The sequence below is a fragment of the Merops nubicus genome, unplaced genomic scaffold (assembly GCF_000691845.1).
Source record: "Merops nubicus isolate BGI_N331 unplaced genomic scaffold, ASM69184v1 scaffold42894, whole genome shotgun sequence".
Classification (NCBI taxonomy): domain Eukaryota; kingdom Metazoa; phylum Chordata; class Aves; order Coraciiformes; family Meropidae; genus Merops; species Merops nubicus.
Window position 1 is genome coordinate 40,702 of NW_008607110.1, and position 22,734 is coordinate 63,435.

The 22,734-nt window shown below is 39.3% G+C and overlaps 1 protein-coding gene across 1 annotated transcript in view; it reads left to right on the forward strand.

The window, feature by feature from the left end:
- The window catches only part of DOCK8 (dedicator of cytokinesis 8), a 67,922-nt gene that overhangs the window by 40,498 nt on the left and 4,690 nt on the right, over positions 1 to 22,734 (forward strand). Inside the window, exons 25-41 of the mRNA XM_008939834.1 lie at positions 21 to 134; positions 1,118 to 1,273; positions 4,060 to 4,199; positions 4,801 to 4,970; positions 6,609 to 6,754; positions 7,478 to 7,660; positions 8,305 to 8,440; positions 9,035 to 9,122; positions 10,696 to 10,792; positions 12,053 to 12,187; positions 13,355 to 13,507; positions 14,564 to 14,722; positions 15,507 to 15,607; positions 16,063 to 16,255; positions 20,522 to 20,665; positions 21,357 to 21,488; positions 22,230 to 22,364. Of these exons, the coding sequence (XP_008938082.1) occupies positions 21 to 134; positions 1,118 to 1,273; positions 4,060 to 4,199; positions 4,801 to 4,970; positions 6,609 to 6,754; positions 7,478 to 7,660; positions 8,305 to 8,440; positions 9,035 to 9,122; positions 10,696 to 10,792; positions 12,053 to 12,187; positions 13,355 to 13,507; positions 14,564 to 14,722; positions 15,507 to 15,607; positions 16,063 to 16,255; positions 20,522 to 20,665; positions 21,357 to 21,488; positions 22,230 to 22,364 (2,382 nt within the window). The remainder of the gene's footprint in view (positions 1 to 20; positions 135 to 1,117; positions 1,274 to 4,059; positions 4,200 to 4,800; positions 4,971 to 6,608; positions 6,755 to 7,477; positions 7,661 to 8,304; positions 8,441 to 9,034; positions 9,123 to 10,695; positions 10,793 to 12,052; positions 12,188 to 13,354; positions 13,508 to 14,563; positions 14,723 to 15,506; positions 15,608 to 16,062; positions 16,256 to 20,521; positions 20,666 to 21,356; positions 21,489 to 22,229; positions 22,365 to 22,734) is intronic.

The following is a 22,734-nucleotide window of genomic DNA, read 5'->3' on the forward strand; positions in this document are numbered from 1 at the left end:
CTTTTTGTTTGTTTTCAAAGGAAAGTGAACAAGCAGAAAAAATTAATATTAGCCTGGCATTTTTCTTGTATGATCTCCTTTCTTTAATGGACCGAGGATTTGTGTTTAATCTCATCAAACATTACTGTAATCAGGTAGGCACCATGTGTGACTGGGATTGCATTTTGCTTATGGCCAGTGTGGAGTTCTGTCCTGTTCTGATCCGTTTATCCATCAAGATCCTTTGAGTTCTGTTAAAGGGTCAGGTAAATTTCCTGTTTCCTATTGCATATGCAGAGCCTTTAAACCTCTTTTAATTTGTGATCTTCAGGAAAAAAAAAAAAAAGAGTGGAGGCTGAGACTTTTTAAAATGTCATGCCTTGTACTGCTGCAGAGCATGCCCTACTTTTTATACATCCCCTAGCATCCGAATCTGCAGCTTTTGGTCTCTGATTCTTCCAGTTCTGGGAAGATAGTATTTAGATTTGGGGGATTCTGTCAAAATTATCCATCTCTGTCTACTTGCTTTACAAGCCTTCCAAAACTAAAAATAAACGATGATACAGGATGTTCTTATGAAACTATTTGTTGTGTTTGAATGGGAAAGTTTTCCTTCCGTTTTGTGAGCTGATATGCCTGCTGTATTTTTTCTGTCAAAGGAAGGCCTTCTGTCAGATGATGGTAGGTAGGAGAACACAAGGTGGCTACCACCCTGATTTCCTGTATTATGTGCAACAATATTCCACTGATGCTGCTGTTGCTATGAAGGGAAATGCCAAGACAACTGGTGTTTTGTGTTGCGTCATAGGACATGAGTTTAACAGCAGAGTTTTGTTTGGTTTTAATCTTAGTGTTATGCAACAGGGAAAAAAATATTGTATGTTTTTCTTTTGCGGGGAAAAATGCCACAGCTGATTGTCTCTTGGGAAGTTGGTAAGTCAGCCAGGGAGGGGAAAGAGAGACACCACCACTGCCAAACAAAGAACAGCTAATGGATGGAAACTAGTTAGATAGAGGGTGAGAATTTTAATGCATGCTGGGCTATTTGTCTATTTCTGTTTCAGGAAGCAGGATATTTCACAGTGTGGTAATTTAGATAGTGCACACCCATCACACAACACTTCTTTTGCTTTTCTAGCTCTCGAATAAGCTGAATTCACTCTCCACCCTGATTTCCATGAGACTGGAGTTCCTGAGAATTCTCTGCAGCCATGAGCATTACCTCAATCTGAACCTCTTCTTCATGACCTCTGCGTCTGCTCCAGCATCCCCCTCACCCTCCCTATCTTCCCAGGTAGGTATCCACTAGATGGTATTGCATGAATGTCCCAAGAAGCACACATGTAGAGAAAGGCTTATGTTGGTCTACATTCAGATGCTCAGGTTAGAATTAGATGCTTGTGTCAGGGAGAACAGCTTCCCTCTAGAAAGAAGAGGGTCAGAAGAATAAAGACTAAGGGAGTACTACTGCAAAACTGCATCTACACAAGTTAAAGCTTCACATGACACAGATATGTGGCCCTCCAGAAACATGCAAACAGAAAATTACTGTTAAAGTAGGCATCCAAGTTCTAAAAGGAACATGTCTCTGAAGGCTAATTTGCAGGCACACCTATATCCCATACAGACTCAACCACAAAGATGTATTTCAGTATCTGTTTTGAAGAATTATGGCATACAGCAGTGCATAGAAAACTTTCTGTGCATCCACCTTCTAGCTGAATTTCTCGTTCTCCCAGTGGGTGTAGATGCTGCCACTATGTAAGTTAGTGACTAAAACACTGCAGTTTTCAATATCCTGGAATCATGGATTTCCATTGAGCCTTAGTGTCTTTCAGAGTAGTATTACCATGCTTTCCTTTTCAAATAGCAGCATTCCTTGTTCCTGATTCCTCCCAACCCCAGTGATACAGATGATGCTATAACTTTGCCAATGATTCATCTATGTTTTCTGAATAGTCTTTTCGATTTCATTTGAAGTTTGTGATTTTTCTGTGTGGAAACATGCAGGCATTCTGAGCAGGCGTCTCCACAAAACTTTTGTGAACGCCCTTTCTCATCAGTTCTCATTTCTCCTAGGATGTCATTCACAGTACATGCACATTTTTCCAGGCTTGACCTGACACTGACACAGCTCTAGACTTCCTGAATGTCAGGATCTCCTTCCAGTCATGCTGGGCATGGAGTTCAAAAATACGTTCAGTAAAGAAACTGTCGTCTGGCATGCCACAAGCTATTTTGCCAGTGTTGTGCTCTTCTCATATACATTCTACTTAGAGGATATCTTGCTTTTGTCATGGGGCAGACCCCTTAACAAAGTGTGCTAGCTTGCCTGTTTTCCACCTCAGTGATCTTGCTGAGGTCAGGACTGGGACAAACCATTTCAGTGCAATGCCCCGTAATTGCTACAGCCCTTGGGTGCAGGGGAATGGAACTGAAGCTAAGAATGGTGGGAGGAATAAAAACACTCTGAGTAATGGAGCAGTTCAAATTCACAATTTCTTTTTCAAGTGCCATTGCCAAAGAATTGGTTGGACGCTAAGATGTGCTACATTTTCTACCTTAAGTGTTCTGACAGATCAATATTAGCAAATAAGATTTTCTTGAAGTTTTTCTTGGTGGTAAATGCAAAGCATGAAGGTTTTACAGTCAGAATTTCCCAATAGTTTTGCTTAATGATAATCTTGAATGCCAAAGAACTAGAAATTGGATTTCTCTGCTTATGAGGAAAAAAAGAAACCAGAATAGCTCTTGAACTAGTTGTAGCAAGTCAGAGCTGGGCAGACACCAGTTTAATCATTCTTTGCTTCAAGCAACATCATCAACTTCTTTTTCTTCTTCAGGAGTAACCCATGAAGTGCAACCTGTACAAATCACTAAGGCTTTTGTGGGCCTTGGATGATTTAATACATTAGCTCACCACCCTTGCAGTAATTTTGATCTGTCTGCAGGAGTGCTGCCCAGCTAGAGTTAGATTTTCAGCAAGAAATGTGGCCTTGAGAATAAATCTTTTGGCAATCTTGGACGGAAGCCATATTCACTTAACTAGGTGGTCTATATGTTTATGTTATTCCATACAAATATAGTATAGCCAGTGCCTATCTACTAGAGGTTAGAATGAGTGTGGACATAAGTTACATAGATCCAAAATACAAGGCTTCTTAGAGACATGGGTTTCATTTGACTCAGTATGCTGGAAGACAGATGCCATGGTGTAGTATAATGCTACTTCCTGGGTTTGTTTTCTGGGATTATTCCCAGATGACTGATTGAAATACTGGGAGAGAATATTGAAGAATATAAATTAAATGCAAAATTTGGACTCATAAACCCCAGTAGCTGCACAGGGGAGTAGAGTCTAAGACTTATGTTCACCTGATCAGGGGACAGAAACATTCCAGGTGACCTGTGGCACAAACCTACAACTGGAAAAGCTAAGAAGTTCACAAACTTGCATAGCAGCAACCTTCCATTCCTGGGCTGGCTGTATATCATAGCCATAGCCATAAGTTATAGCAGTTTGAAGGCCGCTCTAAATCATGCCAGCTGCCAGCAAATTCAGCCAAGGATTTCCAGGGTGAAAGGAAACACTGCACATCTTCCCTGACCTTACTTCCATGCATCAAGGATGCTGGGGAAGGCACCGTGCAGAGCTTCTGACACCAAGGTCCCTCTTAGTGTAGGGAAAGCCTCTTCCTACATGTCGTCTGATGCCTGCTCTGCAACAGTAAAAGCAATGTAGAGTTGTGAACATGGACTTATGTTTGCACTCATGGCTTTGTACCCTGTCCAAACTAAGGAACACAGAGTAAGGATTTTACATATGAAAAAAATGTCAAATGAGTTGGTTGCACAGAATGGAAAGGATGAAATTTCATTCTAGCAAGTAATAAATTTTCGACTAGATGCTTTTTATTTCATACTCAGATATTTTCTTCCAAAAGGTCCAACCCTCTTTCAAAGACAGTGCTTTTCCTCCAATGGAGTTTTTCCATTAGCTAAATGGACAGTGACTGCAACCTCTTTAAGAAGTTCTGAGTTCAGTGATCATTCTTTAACACTCTCAATGTGCTTCTGCAGAACTCCAGCTCCTGCTCTAGTTTCCAGGACCAGAAAATCGCTGGTATGTTTGACCTCTCAGCCGAATACCGTCAGCAGCACTTTCTGACTGGCTTACTTTTCACTGAATTGGCAGCAGCGCTGGACACAGACAGTGAGGGGTGGGTATCCAAATTTTGCAGATTTTACAATGGGATCAAGTCACGCTATTACTCTTGGCAAAGTCGTAGTTTGATTCCAGGGCAGTCTTGTTTCCCCCACTCTGTTCAGTGAGTCACTCTGTAACATAGCAATAACCTAGTCATTGTTTTATCTGCAGTGTGTTGGTCCCAGTGAATAAAACTGTACTGGTTCTTTTTTTGCTGTAGATGGTGAAGTAGATGAATTGAGAGCACAACTTAAACTTTCAGTTAGTCTTCTTTCTAAAACACCTCTGTCTTTGTCTAAACTTAATAGTTTAGCTCAAGGTTGGCCAGAGTCTGAGGCTTTTCTTTAAGTATGTCTCTTCAACGTCCTGAATTATTATGGGGAGTTTAAAAAACTTGGGTGCCCTTCAGTTGTGGTGAAAAGGCTTGGAGATGTAAGATAGCTGTCTTTCCTAGGGAATGTGGGACTCTGCTCAGATTGGAAGAGATTATACAATGCATATTCGTGTATTAATTTGTATCTTTCACCTCCACTCTGTTCCTTAAACCTTTGATTTATAAGTTAAGTTGTGCATGACCCATTAATGGAGCTCCTGGATGGTTTTTGTGTTAACAGGATTACCAAGGTGCAAAGAAAAGCTGTCAGTGCTATCCTTAGCCTGCTAAGTTCCCATGACCTAGACCCACGTTGCTCAAAAAAAGAGGTGAAGATTAGAATTGCAGCTCTCTACCTGCCGTTGGTTGGTATAATTTTGGATTCGCTGCCCCAGCTCCATGATTTTACAAGTAAGACTTTTTTACCTTTGTATTTTTCAGCTTCTTAGAGTGACTGATCTAAATGATCTAGCAGACAGAAAAGAGATCATGTTAAGTGCAGAAATTCCCCACAGTCTAGTAAGGCCAAATATTTATTTACATAGAAGTAAAGTGGATTTTTAAAGACAGGAAAAACTTCAGTGTCCTCACTTCATGAGTAAATGGTAGACCAGAGATGTATCTGTACGTACTCCTGCCTATCTCTTACTGTAAATATTATGATCCTGGAAATAAATTCTGCAAAATCTGCAAGAAATATTGAGTTACAGATAGGTGTAATAGAGAGTCGGAGAGATAATAAGAGTGATACTGACATTGTGTAACATCACAATTAAAGAAATTGGATTGTAATCTTACTATCTTTTTCTATTGCTCTTTTGTGCTATTAACATGACACCAAAAATAATCTTGGGCAAATGTAATCATCAAACAGGAAATATAATTTATCTTCTGTTATAACTATAAGCTTTGCTTTATATTATCAAGCCTTTTAAAGCAACATTCTCTGAGCTGTTTCCTTGCATTTTGCTACTTGTGTGTTCATATGATATTGCTGAAAGTATCTACTTTTCATTTTCTTCGTAAGGTAGTAGATCTCTGCTACTTAGAAAACTACATTTCACTTCCATAAATAAAATAAAGGCTATAAAGAAAAAAGGTATCAGCTTTAAAGAATGTATTTTTGTCACTGGTTCTGAATATGCTTAGTATTTAGATGTCTGGACACAAAACTTAATAATATGAAAGTATATCTGCACTTTCAGTCTAATAGGATGAAAGCATTTATTATACATCAGCTAATCATCTCTCACCCCATTCTTCTAATATAAGTATTATCCTTATACAGCAGATGAAAAGGAGACATTATGAGGAAGCCCAGGTGTACCAGTATAGCTAGATTTTAAAGTGTCTTTGTTCTTGCGTGTCTGCCACAAGAAGCTGTTGACCTCATTCTGAATATATTGGGACTGGCTGGCTATTCAGCTTCTTTGAAAGCAGGATTTGCAAAACACAAAATGGACACTCAGAATCAGAGGAGATATTTACAGAATTTAAGTATAAGTAACTTTATTTGCTGAAAATGATGTCAAAAACTAGCAGGAAATGGAAAGAGCTAGGTGCCTGAAATTAAACTTGTTCTTTAGCCAACAGACACTGCTGCCTCTGTCAGCTGTTAGCAGACTTACATACTTTGTTGAGTGTCACCAAACCCCTGTGTGGCTTTTGTGTTCATCTTCTTGCCTGAAATAGACTGGATCTTGATGGTTCTAAATCTTATGAAGTGCTGTCTTGTCTTTGAACTTCAAAGACAACCTCATGTTTGCTGCTGCCTTTGCTTTTAATTTAGCTTCTCTGAACACCTAGACCTTTTTTGGACACAGCTCCTTTCCCTGCATTTATTTGAACAATTTTGTAGCCTTTGCAGATGGCTGCAACCTGTCTTGCTAATGCTGTGTCTCCTTCACTGCTTAGTACATCAGCCAGACCGACGGTCTCAGGGATAGAAGTGCCAATTGTTTTGTTAGATTACAGCCCTATGGAAAACTGTGGCATGAGCAGCAACAACTGGATTACTCCTGAGGCTCCAATGGGATATTTCAAATCTAGTTTCAGATGCCCGCAGTGGAAAGGGACGTCTGGGAAACCCAGAAGAAGAACAAGAGTCTGCAGGTGCAATCAATCAAAACGTTGCCCTTGCCATTGCCGGGAATCAATTCAACCTCAGGAGCTCTGGAATCTCTCTGATATCCCTGGTGTGTCCAGTTCTTTGCCAGTCTCCTTTCTTATATATGTTTTCCTCTTTCTTTGTTTTCTCCTTTTATCCTTTCTTAGCACTAACAACTGCATTCACAAGAAACTGTGTTCAGGTTTCCTCCAGCCCCAAAGAGTACCTCATATTCCTCCTGTCATCTTCTACTCTTCTCTTCCAGTCATTTCATTACTCCTTTAGCATTAGTAGTGCCACTTTTTCTCCCATATGCCTATTCCCATTTCCACACCAAACCTAGTCTCATTTCCAGATCAGCAAATGCCACTGTGTGTCTCCCTCTGCTTCCTGGTCCCAGTTTCACCTTATTCCATGGATCTAGGACTTGAGATCCTTCTTTTTCTTCCTATCCCTCTTTCTTTATGACTGTTTTTGTCTATTATGCCATTTGGCTGACAGAACTGCCTGGCAAGAGGAGACCAAACAGTTACAAAATATTTTTCTACATTATTCTAAGGAAATAAAAATACAAGCATCTAGCAAACAGTGTTCTTGTGCTTCTTTTTTCACATGCATACAACTGGTTCTGTAAGTAATTACTTGCACATACATTCAAAAAATACAGTCACTATAACCTGGAAGAGGATAAACTTACTGAATTCCAGTCCTGAGATCTTATTTCACTGAAATTTAAATAACATTACTTCAACTGAATTACCGCCCTCTTCTTTTTCTTTTTTCAACTGACATTTACTTTGTCTGCTCATAGCCCTACAGACAGAGTGCCACATTAGGTCCTGATACTACTCGCAACCTTTTGATCTGTTTCCTCTGGATCATGAAAAATGCTGATCAGAATCTAATACAGAAATGGATTGCAGACCTTCCATCCATGCAGCTGAACAGGATTTTAGATCTCCTTTTCATTTGTGTCTCATGCTTTGAGTACAAGGTAAGTGAGACATGGCCTGATTTTGCTGTCCTGTTTTGGTTTAACTTCTTTTTTTCCTTACCTTCTTGCTGTCCAGGCGAATTTGTAACTGACAATTTTTAAATTAGTTCTTGTCTAACCTATGCTACAAATGAACACACTGATTCAGATAAAATAACTGACACTAGTCTTCAAGCAAAATGCACCCCAAAACCTTTGAGGAAGTCCTATGAAGCTGGTTTAAATTGTTCTATTATTTTCTTTTTCCTGGGGATTTGAGGGCTATATTTTTGATGGGCAATATATTCACAGCTCCTGTAAGTACTGGATAGGGCACTAAGGATGACTCTTTAGTAAGAGCTAGGACTGCACATCAGGAATTCCCCTCTCTGACAAAGTCTGTCTGAAATGTATCAAATAGCCTTCTCTCTGAACTTTAATTTGTCTCTCTGTAGCACAGAGCTACATATTGGTGTTTATTAGCAGTACATATACCACCTTGTTCCTCTTCTGCAACATTTGTTTAGCCTTTACATGTTAGTCAATTATATTCATTGCTTTCTGCTCCCTCTACGGGTTTCTCCTGTTGTATCTGTTTCTGGAGATGTTAATTTGGATTTATGTCCAAAAATGGAGGCATTGGTGTTGATTGCTTTGACTTTCAGGGCAAACAAAGCTCAGATAAAGTTAGCAGCCAAGCACTCCAGAAGTCACGAGACGTTAAGGCTCGGTTAGAAGAGGCTCTACTGAGAGGAGAAGGAGCCAGAGGAGAAATGATGAAGCGCTGCAGAATACCAGCTGGTATGTCATCTCCCTCTCCCCCATGTTTTTGAGAGGCTCTCTAGAGGCTGTAGGCATAAATGAGCTTGCTGTGTTTTATGCACACTTCCAATTTTATTTCTTACATTTTTTCACCCACAGTCCTTTCCCTTGCAAGCTTTTTGTGGGTTTGCTGTGGATAAAAATATCATTAGCTTTCAACCATCCAAGGTGTAGCTAGGATTGAGCTCTTCTCATGTGAAGAATATGAGACCAACTAAGAAGTTTTAAGACATTCTGAAAACTTGTATTAGTGTCTAACCAAGAGCAAATAAATGGTGTCAAAACTATCAGTAAGAACAAACTGTTCATAGAAAAAAAACAATGATGTTTTATTTAATAAATTGAATAAATTGTGGTTTCATCCTTGAATATATTAAGCAAGGTAATGTTCTAAAAACCCTGGAAGAAAAAAAGATAGGGTCTTGTCCTCTTACTAGAGCTCTAAGGCTGTAAAGTTAAATGGTTTTTGTTCTGACAGACTGATACAGATGTGTAGTTCCTCCTTTCAGTAAGCTGTCAGAATTAAGGTGCTCCCTTTTGCTTTAATCTCACTGCTGTATGTTGTACTTCTAGGGAATGACAGAGCAGTGGGGCTAAATGAAAACCTACGCTGGAGAAAGGAGCAGACTCAGTGGCGGCAGGCAAATGAGAGGCAAGATAAGTAAGTAATTTTTAAAAATATATGTTGCTTTTATTAAAACCAAGCTATTTGGGTTCTTTATATTTTGCTCTTTCTCCTAGGATGTTTTATTACAAACTTAACAGTTTCCATCCTTTTCCTTCTTCTGTAAAGGATAAAGAAACAGAAAATATCCTTCTTGGATCCCTTTAGTGTATAAATCCCATAAGTAAGGTATTTCTAGGTAGTTCACAGCACAGCAAATTTGCACAGGTTGCCACTCACCCTCATTTAGCCTGTTTCTCCTTGAATGCAGCATGCTTTGGGATTTTAGTTGCATTTATAAGCTACACATGGTGTCAGAGAGGATCCAGTCAGCCTGGTTAGTGTGCAAGGATGAGTGGTTGCTAAAAATGGTGCAAACAGCTATGCTCTTTGCTTGATTTGTACAGTTCTTGCTCATATTTAGTGATCCCTGGGTTGATTATAACACCAGCCTTTTTGGCAGGCCCTATATACGTTTTTGCTTCGAGTCATTTTAAGTCATAACCATATGACTGCCCTGACTTCCTTTCTTAGCCCTCCCCAGAATTTTATGCTTGTGTCCAAAAAGAATGGCTGTTTAATTTTCTGGTTTTTGTTTTGAGTAACATTCCACTGGCCAGAAAAGATAAGCGAATGTAGCAAAAAAGCCACAGATCTTGAAGTCACTCACAAGTGTCATTGTAAGGGAATTGCTCCAGCCACAGAAAGGCACCTTGGAAACTTTGGTCCAAGTGATAGCAGCTTCAATCTCAAGCTCTAGAGACCATGCAGCAAATCTTCTGAGCAGTTTAGGAACAAGAGACAAGCCTCCTCCTCTTTGTGTTTCTGGCATGGAAGGGGTCTCTAGAAATACACTTCTGGTAGGAGCTGCACTTACGCTTAGAGTATTCATCTGCAAAGGAGCTGTGTTCCAGACCTCATCCTTAAGTCTCAGCTAAAAGGGTATCATGCACTGCCTTACCACCACCTTCTATCTTTTATTTCTATCCTCTCTCAAATGGCCTGGGGCACCATGGTATTGACCTACAGCTGCTGCTGGACCTGCTGTCTTACACTGTCAAAAGCCTCAAGAATCAACATTTTAAGTTGCCCACATTAAACACTGCTGCTATAACATTGAAGCCTTCTGTTTTGCTTTTACTTTTTTTTTTTTTTTCTTTTTCCCTCCTGGATGTGTTAGATCCATTGCCTTTTATTCCATTTTGGGTTTTGATGTCCTGCTACAGACAATGCATTCAGAATTTACTGCATAGCTTATTGAACAATTGAACATGATACTGAGGGCAAAGTAGCCATTACACAGATTTCTATTAAGGAAGCAGAAGCATCTATTTGAACTATCCAGAGGCCTCGTTTTCAGGTATTACCTTTGGGACTTCTGTTCTATGGTTTCAGCTCTCCTTATTTGATTCCATAGTTCTTAAGAAACACCTCTGAACACTATTTTCGTTGTTTGCTCTTACAGGATCATTCAGAATGGTATCATTTGTATTTTGACTTAATTTAAAGAGCAGGCCATCTAACTCTTGAGGTACTCTCTGAATGCTTTAATTAGAACTCCTTTTTGCAGGACAAAAGCTGAACTAGATCAAGAAGCTCTAATCAGTGGAAACCTGGCAACTGAAGCTAATCTGATCATTCTCGATATGCAAGAGAACATCATCCAGGTGGGAAGCAGCAAAGCTGGCTTGGTACCAACCTGTGCTCCCTCAGAAGCCAGTGGAAGCTAGATTCTTTTCTCCTTTTGTTTCTTAGGAAGTACAAAATGTTTTAATTAAAGGTTTTCTGTAAACTTGTATAACCTTGAAGGGAAGAAAAAAAAAAAATTAATCCAATGAGTAAATCACTGCCTGCCTTACACTGTTGCTACTAGCCCTGTCTACTTTAGAGCATTGTTCAACTGTGAATGAAAGTCAAATCTACACCTGGTCTTCAGCAGAGGCTGTTGAAAGCCATTTCCACTGTCTTACTATGATCCTGGAGTTTGGAAAGGATGAGGGAAGGAAAACCTTCGTTTATGCTAGGAATGTATCTGAAGATACTAGTAATTTAGAACTGGACTGATGGGTAGACTTTAGTCATGCTTGTATGCATGATCCTGTGAGACAAAAGCATGTAACCTTGACTCCCACAGAGTGCTCAGTGCAGAAAAGGGTCCTCCACCTGCATAGGGTCCTTCTGAAAAGGGATGTGCCCTCCTATAGCAGTGTAATGTGCAGAACCTACTGAGCTTCTAGGAGTCAGATGCAGTAAAATTTCCCAGGTCCTTTGAAAGGAGTGGAATTTTGATAGTTGGCTGTGCTTAGATATGGTCTCCTAGTTTAGGAGAGGCACTAAATTAATGGACATGAGAACGCTACTATTGGAGCAACATGCATATTCATAGATAACGAGGAGAAAACTTTGTTCTTTAAAACCTGTTAGTAGACAAACATTTAGCTACTAGACTATTGTAGTACTGGGCATGATTTGTACGTGACAGAACTCATAGCAGCTAGTCTCCTCACTGTTTGGGCTGTAGGATTGATCAGAGCATACAGGCATGCCTATTTACACACAAGGGATCAGAGCAGGAGGAGGCAAGGGGAAGGGTAGTGCTTGCCCACCACAGGAACACTTCCTGATCCAAGGTACATGAAAGATTGGACAGATGGTGGACAGGGCTTCAAGAGTCACTGCAGAAGCTGGCTGAGCTTAAAAATGCATTGGAGGGTCTGTGGATATTGAAAAATATTTGGAACATTTCCCCTCTGTTTTCCCGATCACTATAAAAGTGTTTTGAAATTCCTCTGAAGCAAATGTTGACAAATTAAAAAACAGCAATCTCTTAACTCCTGTATGTGTCTCATGGACAGGAAAGCAAACTTCACTTCCTATGTTCCAGTTCATTGCTGAATTACCTCCTTTGTTTTATTCTCCACGTGCAGGCAAGCTTCGCAGCAGAGTGCAGAGACAATCTTTTGGGAGGAGTTTTGAAGGTCCTGGTAAATTCTCTTGGCTGTGATCAGAGCACCACTTACCTGACTCATTGCTTTGCTACACTCAGAGCACTCATTGCTAAGGTATGCTCTTGACATGCTTCTGTTCTCATGCTTGAAATGCATTTATTGGAGCAGCATGCATTTCTAGAGCACAGTTGTGTGCATTCTCTTATCACTTTTCCTTTGGAGTTCATTGAATGTTTTGTATGTCAATACAAATGCTTATCTATAGGGATATTAAGGGACTTCTACAGCTGTTGTAAGGTTATTTCATTGACCACACAAAATGGAATAACTGAATCTGAATAATTTTGTGGTTTTAGCTGTCTATTGTTAAATATAGAAGATTTATTAATAAAAAGGTAAAAAATCCACTCATTAAATTTCAACTACACTCTCATTTTAATTAGGAATTCTAGTGCTAGGGATTACATGAATTCCATAAAATCAAATTTAAATTATCATATCATCAGGACTAGTTTCCAACCAGTTGATCAGCAGAGCAATCAAAGGTAACTCATCAGAGATCGGATCATTCTAGATTTCCACTTCTGAGCTGGGCTCCAAAATTCTAAGTAAATTAGAAGATGTGACAGGTTTCCTCTTCATCCTGCCTGAAAAATAATACAAATCCTAATATCTTTCATTTCTATATCATGAATAATTTAAAAAAAAAAAAAAGCTTCAAAATGTGTATGAGGATGGAATTTGACCCAACTTTTTTATAATATGGATCATAATGGGTTAGCTGTTTCTGTTTAAGTTTCATTCTCCTCCAAAGAAAAGCAGTTTCACAAAGGAAAAGTCCATTAAATGTATTTTATGTTTAAATGTATTTTTCACCTAAACTATTCTGAAATGCAAATAACAAACAGGATGGTCCTCTCCGATTAATGCCTGTCTGCTGTTAAATGAAGATTTGCTGACAAAGCCTAATTACAGGGCAGATAGCTGAGTAGTTATGAAATTCATAATTATGTTTTCATTGTATTTTATCTTTAAACGCTAACTTCCTATTACAGTAATGAATTTTGTGAAGCAATTTTTATTCTCATTGAATTAGATCTTCTAGTTAAGTTAACTCAGTTCTGGATTTTATGACAAATGATTCCAATTATTTCTATTAGGTAAGTATATACTGTAGGTATATAGATGTTATTTTACAAATAAAAATGCTAGAGCCCTGTGCCAGATGTTTTAATGACCAGAAAGAAGATTAATGAATGTTTTCTTCTCTATGTCACTTAGTTTGGAGATTTCCTGTTTGAAGAAGAGGTCGAACAGTGTGCTGACCTGTGTCAGAGAGTTCTCCATCACTGCAGCAGCAGCATAGATATTACACGGAGTCAAGCCTGTGCCACTCTTTATCTTCTCATGAGATACAGCTTCAGTTCCACCAGTGTAAGATTTTGAGAAGGGTCATATGTTTTATGCCACCTTTGTCTCTGATCATTTGAAACTGAAGTGATAGCAAACATATCTGCAGATGAACAGCCTTATGTTATGCTCTTCCACCCACGTGAGTCAGAATAAGTGCTAGAAGTGTAGGGGGAAAATAGTTTTAATTATTGTTCATTATTCTCTTTAGGAAAATGTGACTTTTCTGCAACATCTGTAAATGCACCTTCAAATGGAACAGCAAAAGGCCTCTCATAGCAAGGACTATACAATGCATAAGCAATACTCTTCATTTTGGCTTTTTTTTTTTTTTTCACTCTTGTGTCAGAATTACTTCAGCTTAGACTAGTTCTATTCTAATGTAATTACAACCGCAGTAGACATACTGTATACTTGTATTAATAGGGAGTCTTCACTGATCACTTGGTCTCAGGACAGGGCTCAGATTCTTACCACACATATGGAGCAAAATGCCTGTGTTATGCATGTAGGCTCACAAAGTCCTAGCATGGAAGGACATGCGTTAGCATTTTGGACAGCATCTCATCTTGCACAGCATTTTATATCCTAGTTGTTACACTAAAAGCCTTGAATATGTAAAAAGTATTTGCTTTGCAAGAGGAAAATGTGCCTCTGAAACACCATGATCAGCAATGCTTAGTGCATCACCAGGTGAAGCTCTCAAAGGCCTTTTGCTTCTCAGTCCTACTTCCTTTTCTTCTCTGTGGGTAGCCTGATTTACACACCCACTGGCCTGTGCAGACAGGGAAATAGGTGCTTCTGACTTCCCCTTGTCTCAAGCAAGCATATATATTCTAAGGAAAGTTCTTGGCCCAAAGCACAGATGTGTCAGAATTAAGGAACTTTGGCTTAACTGGGTAAAACAGGACTGACTCTGAGGCACCAAAGAGGCCACTCCTCTGAGCAGGGAGTTTAATGCACTCAGTATGTGCAGGAGAAAGTGGGTTTGGTTTCTATGGTAGGCAGTGATGTGTGAATTGATATGCGTGATGCACTGCAGCCATCATTCTTTCATGCTTTTGTTTTTCCTTCTGAAAGAATTTTGCAAGAGTGAAGATGCAGGTGACCATGTCACTAGCTTCTCTGGTTGGAAAATCACCCGAGTTTAATGAGGAATTCCTTCGACGGTCCTTACGAACCATCCTAGCCTATGCAGAAGAAGATGTGGATATGCAAGCAACTCCATTTCCCATGCAGGTCAAACCTTTTATGATATCTGTGGCTTTTATCAGGAGCTTTCACACAGAAATGTACTTGGAGCAAGTCTTGGTCTTCCAAAGCAATAAGAATAGGGATGCAGGAGTTATTGCATGAGCTTATTTCTAACACAACAGTAAGTGGGGAAGAAATGAAAGACAGTTCCATAGAATAAACCCTTAAAAAGTTCCACTGAAGTCACATTATGGGAGAATCATCTCTTAACTTTGTGTACAACTTGCTTCTAGACCCCAGCAGGAACTGTAACCTTTAAGAGTTTTCCAAAACCAAGTTTGATTCACCATGTTTTCAGACAAGCAGCATCATGGAAACTTCTCTCTGTCACTTAAAAAAGCGGTAATAGCAATAATGAAAAACATTTCAGAAAACTGTCAGATGCTTTGCTAAGATTCTTAGAGTAGTTCAGCTTGTTCTGAAGACTTACAAAAACATATGCTTTATTATTAGACCACAGGTCAACTAAAGCTGAACTCCATTAGCACATAGGTTTGGATTTTTTTTCATCAAGAAATGAGCAGATAAAAGGATTCCAGCTTGTTTTGATTCATTAAAGTGTGTGTATGAGATTTCCTATGTCAGCAGTCTTTGCTGCATTGAATAGAGTTGGGAAAACATACCTTGTAGCAACTCAGCATCCTGACATTTCTTTGGGCAAGAGTGACTAGAAGAGAGTAACCTCATTTTGTGAAGATGCTGTTCTTTTTCTAGAAGGGGAAAAAAATAAGCACCTGAGAAATGCATGTTGATCTTTTTATTACTGCAGGTAGAGGAGCTGCTCTGTAATCTGAACAGCATCCTGTCAGATACAGTGAAAATGAGGGAATTTCAGGAAGACCCAGAGATGCTCATGGATCTCATGTACAGGTGAATCTGTTTGGCATTGCTGCTGGGGAATCCTGTAGTGAGGTGAGCAAGAGAACTGTGTGTTTCGGAGACAAGCTGCGGACAGACCCGCCAGCTGTTCTGGCTGTGTGCGTTCCCACTTCAGCACAGCTGAACTGTGCAGGGGTCCAGGCCGCAGGAGCGAGCACGTCGCAGTGAAGCCACTGGGAGATGGGTGTAGACTTGGGCAAGGATGGGAGTCTGGGACTGGCAAACACTGAGGAGGCTTGAGTTCAGCAGTTTTACTCACATCATAGCCCTTTTGTGTCCTGCCTGTGCCTGCCTAATCGTTTCTTTTGACCTGTGCTCAGTGAATCCCACAGAATAAACACAGAGGTGTCTTAGTCCATTCAGCCCAGGTGGAGAATTACAAAGATTCTTTTTGTTATTTGAGAGGAAGTGGTCATTCACACCTCCTTTCTGCCCTGTGTTGTTAGAATTGCCAAAGGATACCAGACATCACCGGACTTGAGGCTGACTTGGCTGCAGAACATGGCAGAGAAGCACACCAAGAGGAAGTGCTACACAGAAGCAGCCATGTGTCTGGTCCACGCTGCAGCACTGGTGGCAGAGTACCTCAGCATGCTTGAAGATAGAAACTATCTCCCAGTAGGCAGTGTCAGCTTCCAGGTAAGAAGAGGCTCCCAGCCTCTGAAATTTTTTCTGGTGTTAGCCAGAGTAGAAGTGCATGTACAGGGAGAAAAAGTTACACTGGATACTCCATCACCAATCTTGGTAGGCTTTTCCAGTGATTTACGCTTAGTGACAAAAACTGGTACTTCAGTATCTGCCTGTCTCCAGCTTCTATTTCCAGCAGCTGGGTACTGTAATCTCTGGTTTGCAAAGAAGAGCTTCTCTATTATCACTTGTTTCTTCCTATGGCTGTTACTTATCAGCTGTGACAGATACATTTTTCAGACTTCTTTCTCATAATCTAGGCAAGTGGAGTGGCTCAGTTCTTTGAGGCAAGTTTTCCAATCCTTTGACTGTCTTTTAGTTACTAACCAACTCTCTTTTTGGTGGATAAAGGACACAATCATTGTAGTTTATACACAGTCACATAAAGATGTCCCAACATTCTTTCAGCCTGGAAAGTATGTCTCATCTCTCCAAAGACTCTGCTGGTTCTTCTGGCATTGTTAAACTCTTTACTCATTAAGACATCAATATTTTCTAGAGCATTTTCCCAGATTTTGGTTGTCACCCTTCTTTTCTACATCACATAGATGAAAAGCATAACGCTCTGTTGTTAGAGAAATTTTGCAATACAGGTATTTACAGAGTTTATCAGATTATACAGCTTTGTTTACCCTTACCTGAACTGATTTCACGGGCAAATTCAGTGATTTTGCTGCTTTTTACTTCACACTTTATTAAAAACAGAAATGGCTGAACCCTTAAAATATGCCCATGTGTTGATGATTCCTCCTTTATCACTGTTCTCCAAGACTGATGATGATCATCATTCATGTAGACAGCATTTGCTGCAATGATTATGAGTTATTCCAGCTAATTAGTGGAAATATTTTGCAGAATCAACTCAGATGTTGTGTAGGCATCTACTGTTTGGGCACTGTTGCCTTTATGAGATTGTAATCTCTTTAAAAGTATTGGTTTTATATAGTTTGCTGTTGATTCAGATTAATTACAATACCTTTAACTTTTTCTTTAGTAACATTTTTTATCAGTACTTTAACCACTTTTTCCTCGATGCAGACTGATAAACCTACCACTATCTGCCCTTCTTGCTTACTTTCAAAAAAAAACGTGGTCCCCAAAGCATATTTCTTCCTCTGGAACTTCCTCAGTTTTCTAAAACATATGTCAGCTCGGTTATTTGCTGCCTGTATACCCTTTTGCTTAGCTCTTTTAAACTGTTGAGGAGCACATTTTATGGTCCAGGTGATTTTGAAATAGCCAACATGAGTAGTTGGTGTATTCATCATCCCTTGATATAACCACACCATACCATAGGTTTTGTCTTTCAGAATAGTAAATAACCATGCCACCTGGCTTTGTTTGTTTTTTGTTTTCTCCATTCAGCATAGTAAGTGTGAACATGATCGAACCAGTTGGCATTTTGCATTGAATTTAATATGCTGGACATTAGTATTTGCAATTCCACCCTAGCAATCAGGTGATGAACTAGTGTTATTCTTAATTTCAGTTACTCTTAAGATAGCTGTATATACTCTTCTTACTGGCTAAACTTCTGTCCATGGATTTATACTTCTGCTACACTGCATTCCTTATCAGTTTTGTATACTTCCTAACTTCTAACTTCCATTCATTGCTTCTGTTTTCTTCTCTTGTTGCTACTTGATACATACTATTGTCATTTAGATAGAGGTGAAATCTGCAGTCCCTTCCCAATGTCATCCTGCTCCCAGTCTGCCTTGAATACTTGTAATCTTGCACACTTGACCCTAATGGAACTTCTCCTTCCATTGTTCCCAGATTATGGAGATTTTTATAAATGAGTATGTTTCCAATTATTTTAGAGAACAAAGTCCATTGTAGAAGGCAGTAGGCAAGAAAAACCATAGAATTTTAGAAGGAATAAATCAATCTCTCTCATCAAAATGCTTGTGTAAATATGTTTGCCAAAGGAACAGTTGCTCCATAGGAGAGAGGTAATAAAATGCCTTAATGACCAGAAACCAAATTACACAACTCTTTATCTGACTGCATAATTTTGAATTTCAGTTTGCTCAATAAAAATAATTAACTATAATAACACTTTGCATTTTTACAAAGCCTTTCAAGAGAAGAGCGCCCATTCTTTATAAACAGGTTTGTGTTTTGTAGCACCTGTGAAGATCTTGTTCAGATGACCTTTTTGAAAGAGAGAAACACTGCTCAGGTTGTCTTTACCTGGAGTTCCAGATCTCACTCACTGACTCTTTCTGGGTCCATTTCTTCATTTAGCTTGGATATTAAATTAGCTAATATTGGTGACATTTAGTTTTGGAATTGAGCGTCATAATGTGTATTAAAAAAGGTTATTCTGAATGAGCAGAAGTGTTCTCCTCCTTTTACAGACAAATAAAATAAGGCAACAAAGGATTAAATCAGTTAACCTAGTTAACAGTGTTTTAGTGTCCAGAAAACTGGTTGTCAGGTAACACTTTTCTTTACACTGTGCCAGACAAGACTGTATGTGCTTCCCTCTGTGCAATCTAAACTATCCCTCAAAATCAGAATGGGGCCACTTTCAGTAAAATTTCACTTGAGCTTAACTTCACTAAAATTCACTAAATCCCCTTTGGAAGTGGTGAGGTTGACTTAGAGAGAGTATGAATTGTACATGGACTTTAAAGCCACTTTATATTACCACAGACAGGAACTTAATGTTTGTGTCTACCTGCTGAAGCACAGGCTAATTAGCCTGGGCTTGGCAGTAGCATAATTCAACTGTGCTGTTTTGGGGATGTAGGTTGCAGGCTTCCCCTAGCCACATCTAACGTAGTGGTAAGGGCTGGGAATCACAGTAAAACCCCTTGGGTTTACGTAAGTGTTTCTTTTCCTTAAAGAAAACTAGACGTGTGAGGTCCAAAATAATTGCTGATTACATATATGGTAACTCCTGTATTGCCTTTGTTGTACAAAGGATGTATAAATTTCTTCAATATGAAAGCTAGATCAAGGCAAAAGGTAGGTGAGCCGTGTCCACTTTGCAAAAGATCATGCACACACCGGGAGTATGTCATGAAGGCTCTCTCCTATTAGAGTGTGTGGACTTTAAAACATGGAAATACATGCCTGACATCATTAGTTACTACAGGATAATTGGTGTCTGTGACTTACTTGGTTACTTTCATAAAAAAATCACTCCTCTAGACTCTTTTCGCTTTGCTAAAAAACAAATAAATAATCCAGCAAAGTCCACATGCCATTCTGTGAAAACAGTCTTCAGAGGCTACTGTTACAGAAAGGGAACAGGAGGAACCGAGCTGCTGCACAGCTTGTATGAGTTGTCATAGATATGTGCCGGGGGGGGTAACTCTGTTGGAAGTCACCATCCTCCACGGGACCGCTAGGTAAGAAGTGGCTTTTAATTTCTAGCAAAGTGAAGGTTAGCATTTTTCCTGCTGTTGAAAGTTACATATGCTAGTTCCATGCTGTATGTATATACATTTTAATGTTCATTGACATGTATTTCTATGTATTGTAAAATTCATAATATTGACTCTACCCACTGTCATTTATTCAAAGGGATCCTGAAAAAACGTAGACATGTTATTTCATGGAGTAGAATCTCAAAGAGTGACTGACACTGTGTATCTAGTTTTATTTAATCTCTATCTAGTTTTATTTAAACATACAATAAGACCAGTATTTTAACCAAAAAATTAGTAAATTCTGCACAATGAAGATGTAATATGGCAGAGGCTGAAATGAGAAGCAGCATTCAGTTATTGCACTTTTTTGAGCAATGTCTGTGTCCTACTTCTCCTCTGCTTGCAAAAGACAAAACAACAACTCAAAAGTTCAGCTTCTTCAAGCAGGTGGCAGATGGTCCAGGGTGCAGCTTGGAATTTCCCACCTTCAGTTGCCATTAGCAGGAAGGTCACTGGTTATGATCCTTGAGGCACTGGAGATGGAGCTCATTGCAGCTCCATGGAAATCCAGCCACCAGAGTGGAAGCAGTTTGTAACACACAGGCCTTTTAAACCTGAAAAGGAAAGTTCTGGATTCCTGTAGTGAAGCTCCTGATCTGTCATCTGCAGAGATCTGTGATGTTACATTCACTTCCAAATAGAATTTGATTGTTTATCCCCTGGTGCACTTGCATAATCTCATTCTTCTTCCCATCATGTAAATATGTTGAAACTGTTTCTGCCACAGTCTTTGTGACAGACTACTGATCTAGATATCTGCTCTGATGTATTTTAGAACATTTCGTCCAATGTGCTGGAGGAATCTGCTGTTTCAGATGATGTTTTGTCTCCAGATGAAGACGGGATATGTTCTGGGAGGTATTTCTCAGAAAGTGGCCTGGTGGGGCTGCTAGAACAAGCAGCAGAGCTCTTCAGCACGGTGAGTGAGAGCCAAAATCAGCAGGAGATGGAATGGGGCTATCTGGGCTAGACCCATAGCTTATTTTCCTGCACACAAGGCAACAAAGACTTACTACTAAACCAGGCCCCACTACAACCAACAAGAGGCAGAGACAATCTAATGTCTGAGCCAGGTGGGCTAAGCTAGGCTCTTCAAGTAGCCTACAACCAACAGCCTCTAATCTACTCCTTACCATGTAAAGAATCATGCAGTTAATACTCAAGTAGCTCATCACATGATGTAGTGCTAAAGAGAATATATGATTTAGCATCTCTGAAGATATAAGCTGGGTTCCTCTTGTCCAGTTGCAGGTCTGGTTGCCCTGAACCATATGCACTAAACAAATCCATTTGCTTCTGCCCACCCATGTTCCTAACTCTTCTCGTCCCCAAATAGAAACCATGTACTTTAAACAGGAATTTGGGCTTAAGAGTCCAATAGATCAGAGATCCAAATTAGAGCCAGTTTGTTGTTTGCAGCTGGTAACTACTCATTTACTCTTACAAGTTTTTAGAAAGCTTAAACAAACAACATAGCAGATTAAAAGATGAATCACATAAATCCCCTTTTCAGACAGACCGTCAACGGAGATCTGGTTTCTTTTCAGATGCATGAGGACTGATTTATTCTCTTCTATTTTTTTTTTTCCCCCCTCTCTTTTTCTCCCAAGGGGGGACTGTATGAAACTGTGAATGAGGTGTACAAAATTGTCATCCCCATACTGGAAGCACATCGAGACTTCAGGAAGCTTACCTTGACACACAGCAAGCTACAGAAGGCCTTTGACAGCATTATCAATAAGGTACTCTTGAGGCAAGGCACTGCTAGCAAGTCACAGTGCTGGGCTACACTGTTTGGTTAAGACTGCTGGTAATAAAACTGTTCATATGAAATTGATCCATTTACATTTTCTAACAAAAGTTTCCACCTGCTTTGTCCTACAAAGGGCAGTCTGTGGTGAAAAGAGTCTCTGTCTTCTCTGTATGAAAAAGCAGAGATCAGTATAAAACTGGTTTTAGAGTTACAGAAAATAGCAGAACAGGTCAGACTTAGAATAAGAACATGCATGACTCCATATGGCCACATCTATTTAAGAAAAATATCTATTGTCAATTAAGTAGTGTTTTTAATTATAGCCTGGCAAATTCTCAGCTCTCATACTTCTCCTTCTCTTTCTCCAGAAAAATCTTATTGCTGAGTCTAGTCTGTTTCAAATTCTTATCAATTTTTGTTGCAAAATTTTGATTTTGCTAATGTGTAGCCAATGGAGTTCAAAACCAATCAGTTAATATCTTCTGCAAAATTCACTTCATGATTACCCTAAATTTTAAGTTATATTTTAGTCAAATGTCCTCTTAATTTGTATACTTTCCTTCATGAATATGTGCTTCTTATCCGTCAGCACTGATGATTCGTAGAACTGGCTCTGCAGCAGGGAAAATATAGGATTGGTGGATTTTCTGGTACATAAGCTGTGAAAAAAAGGCATCCAAATATTACAGTGTTTACATTAAAAAAAAAAATCTTTCTTTTTGTCAATTAGGGTCAAAAGAGGATGTTTGGAACTTATTTCCGTGTTGGTTTCTATGGATCCAAATTTGGGGACTTGGATGAACAGGAATTTGTTTATAAGGAGCCTGCTATTACCAAACTTCCTGAGATTTCTCACAGATTAGAGGTAAAGAAAAAACCACCAAGTTAATATGATCTCAAGTGATGTGTTACACTTTTTAATGAACCCCCACAGTTCTAGCTGTATTATTGGTATATAAAATTCAGTAACTAATTTGTAACATAGATTATTTCCTTTGTTGATATCCTTTCCATTGTAGCCCTTTTTACACCACAATGATGAAACTTGGGCCATTCTCTGGAGGCCATGTATCTTATGACAGGCCCGTAATATATTGAATGATTTTATCTGAGCATGCCAGATATTTGTTTTGGTATCTTTTCAGCTTTTTCATGGCACTGCAATGTTCCCTTCTGATCACTTTACCTCTAGCTCTGTTTTTTTTGTGAGCAGCTCACACTGATCTTTGTCCAAA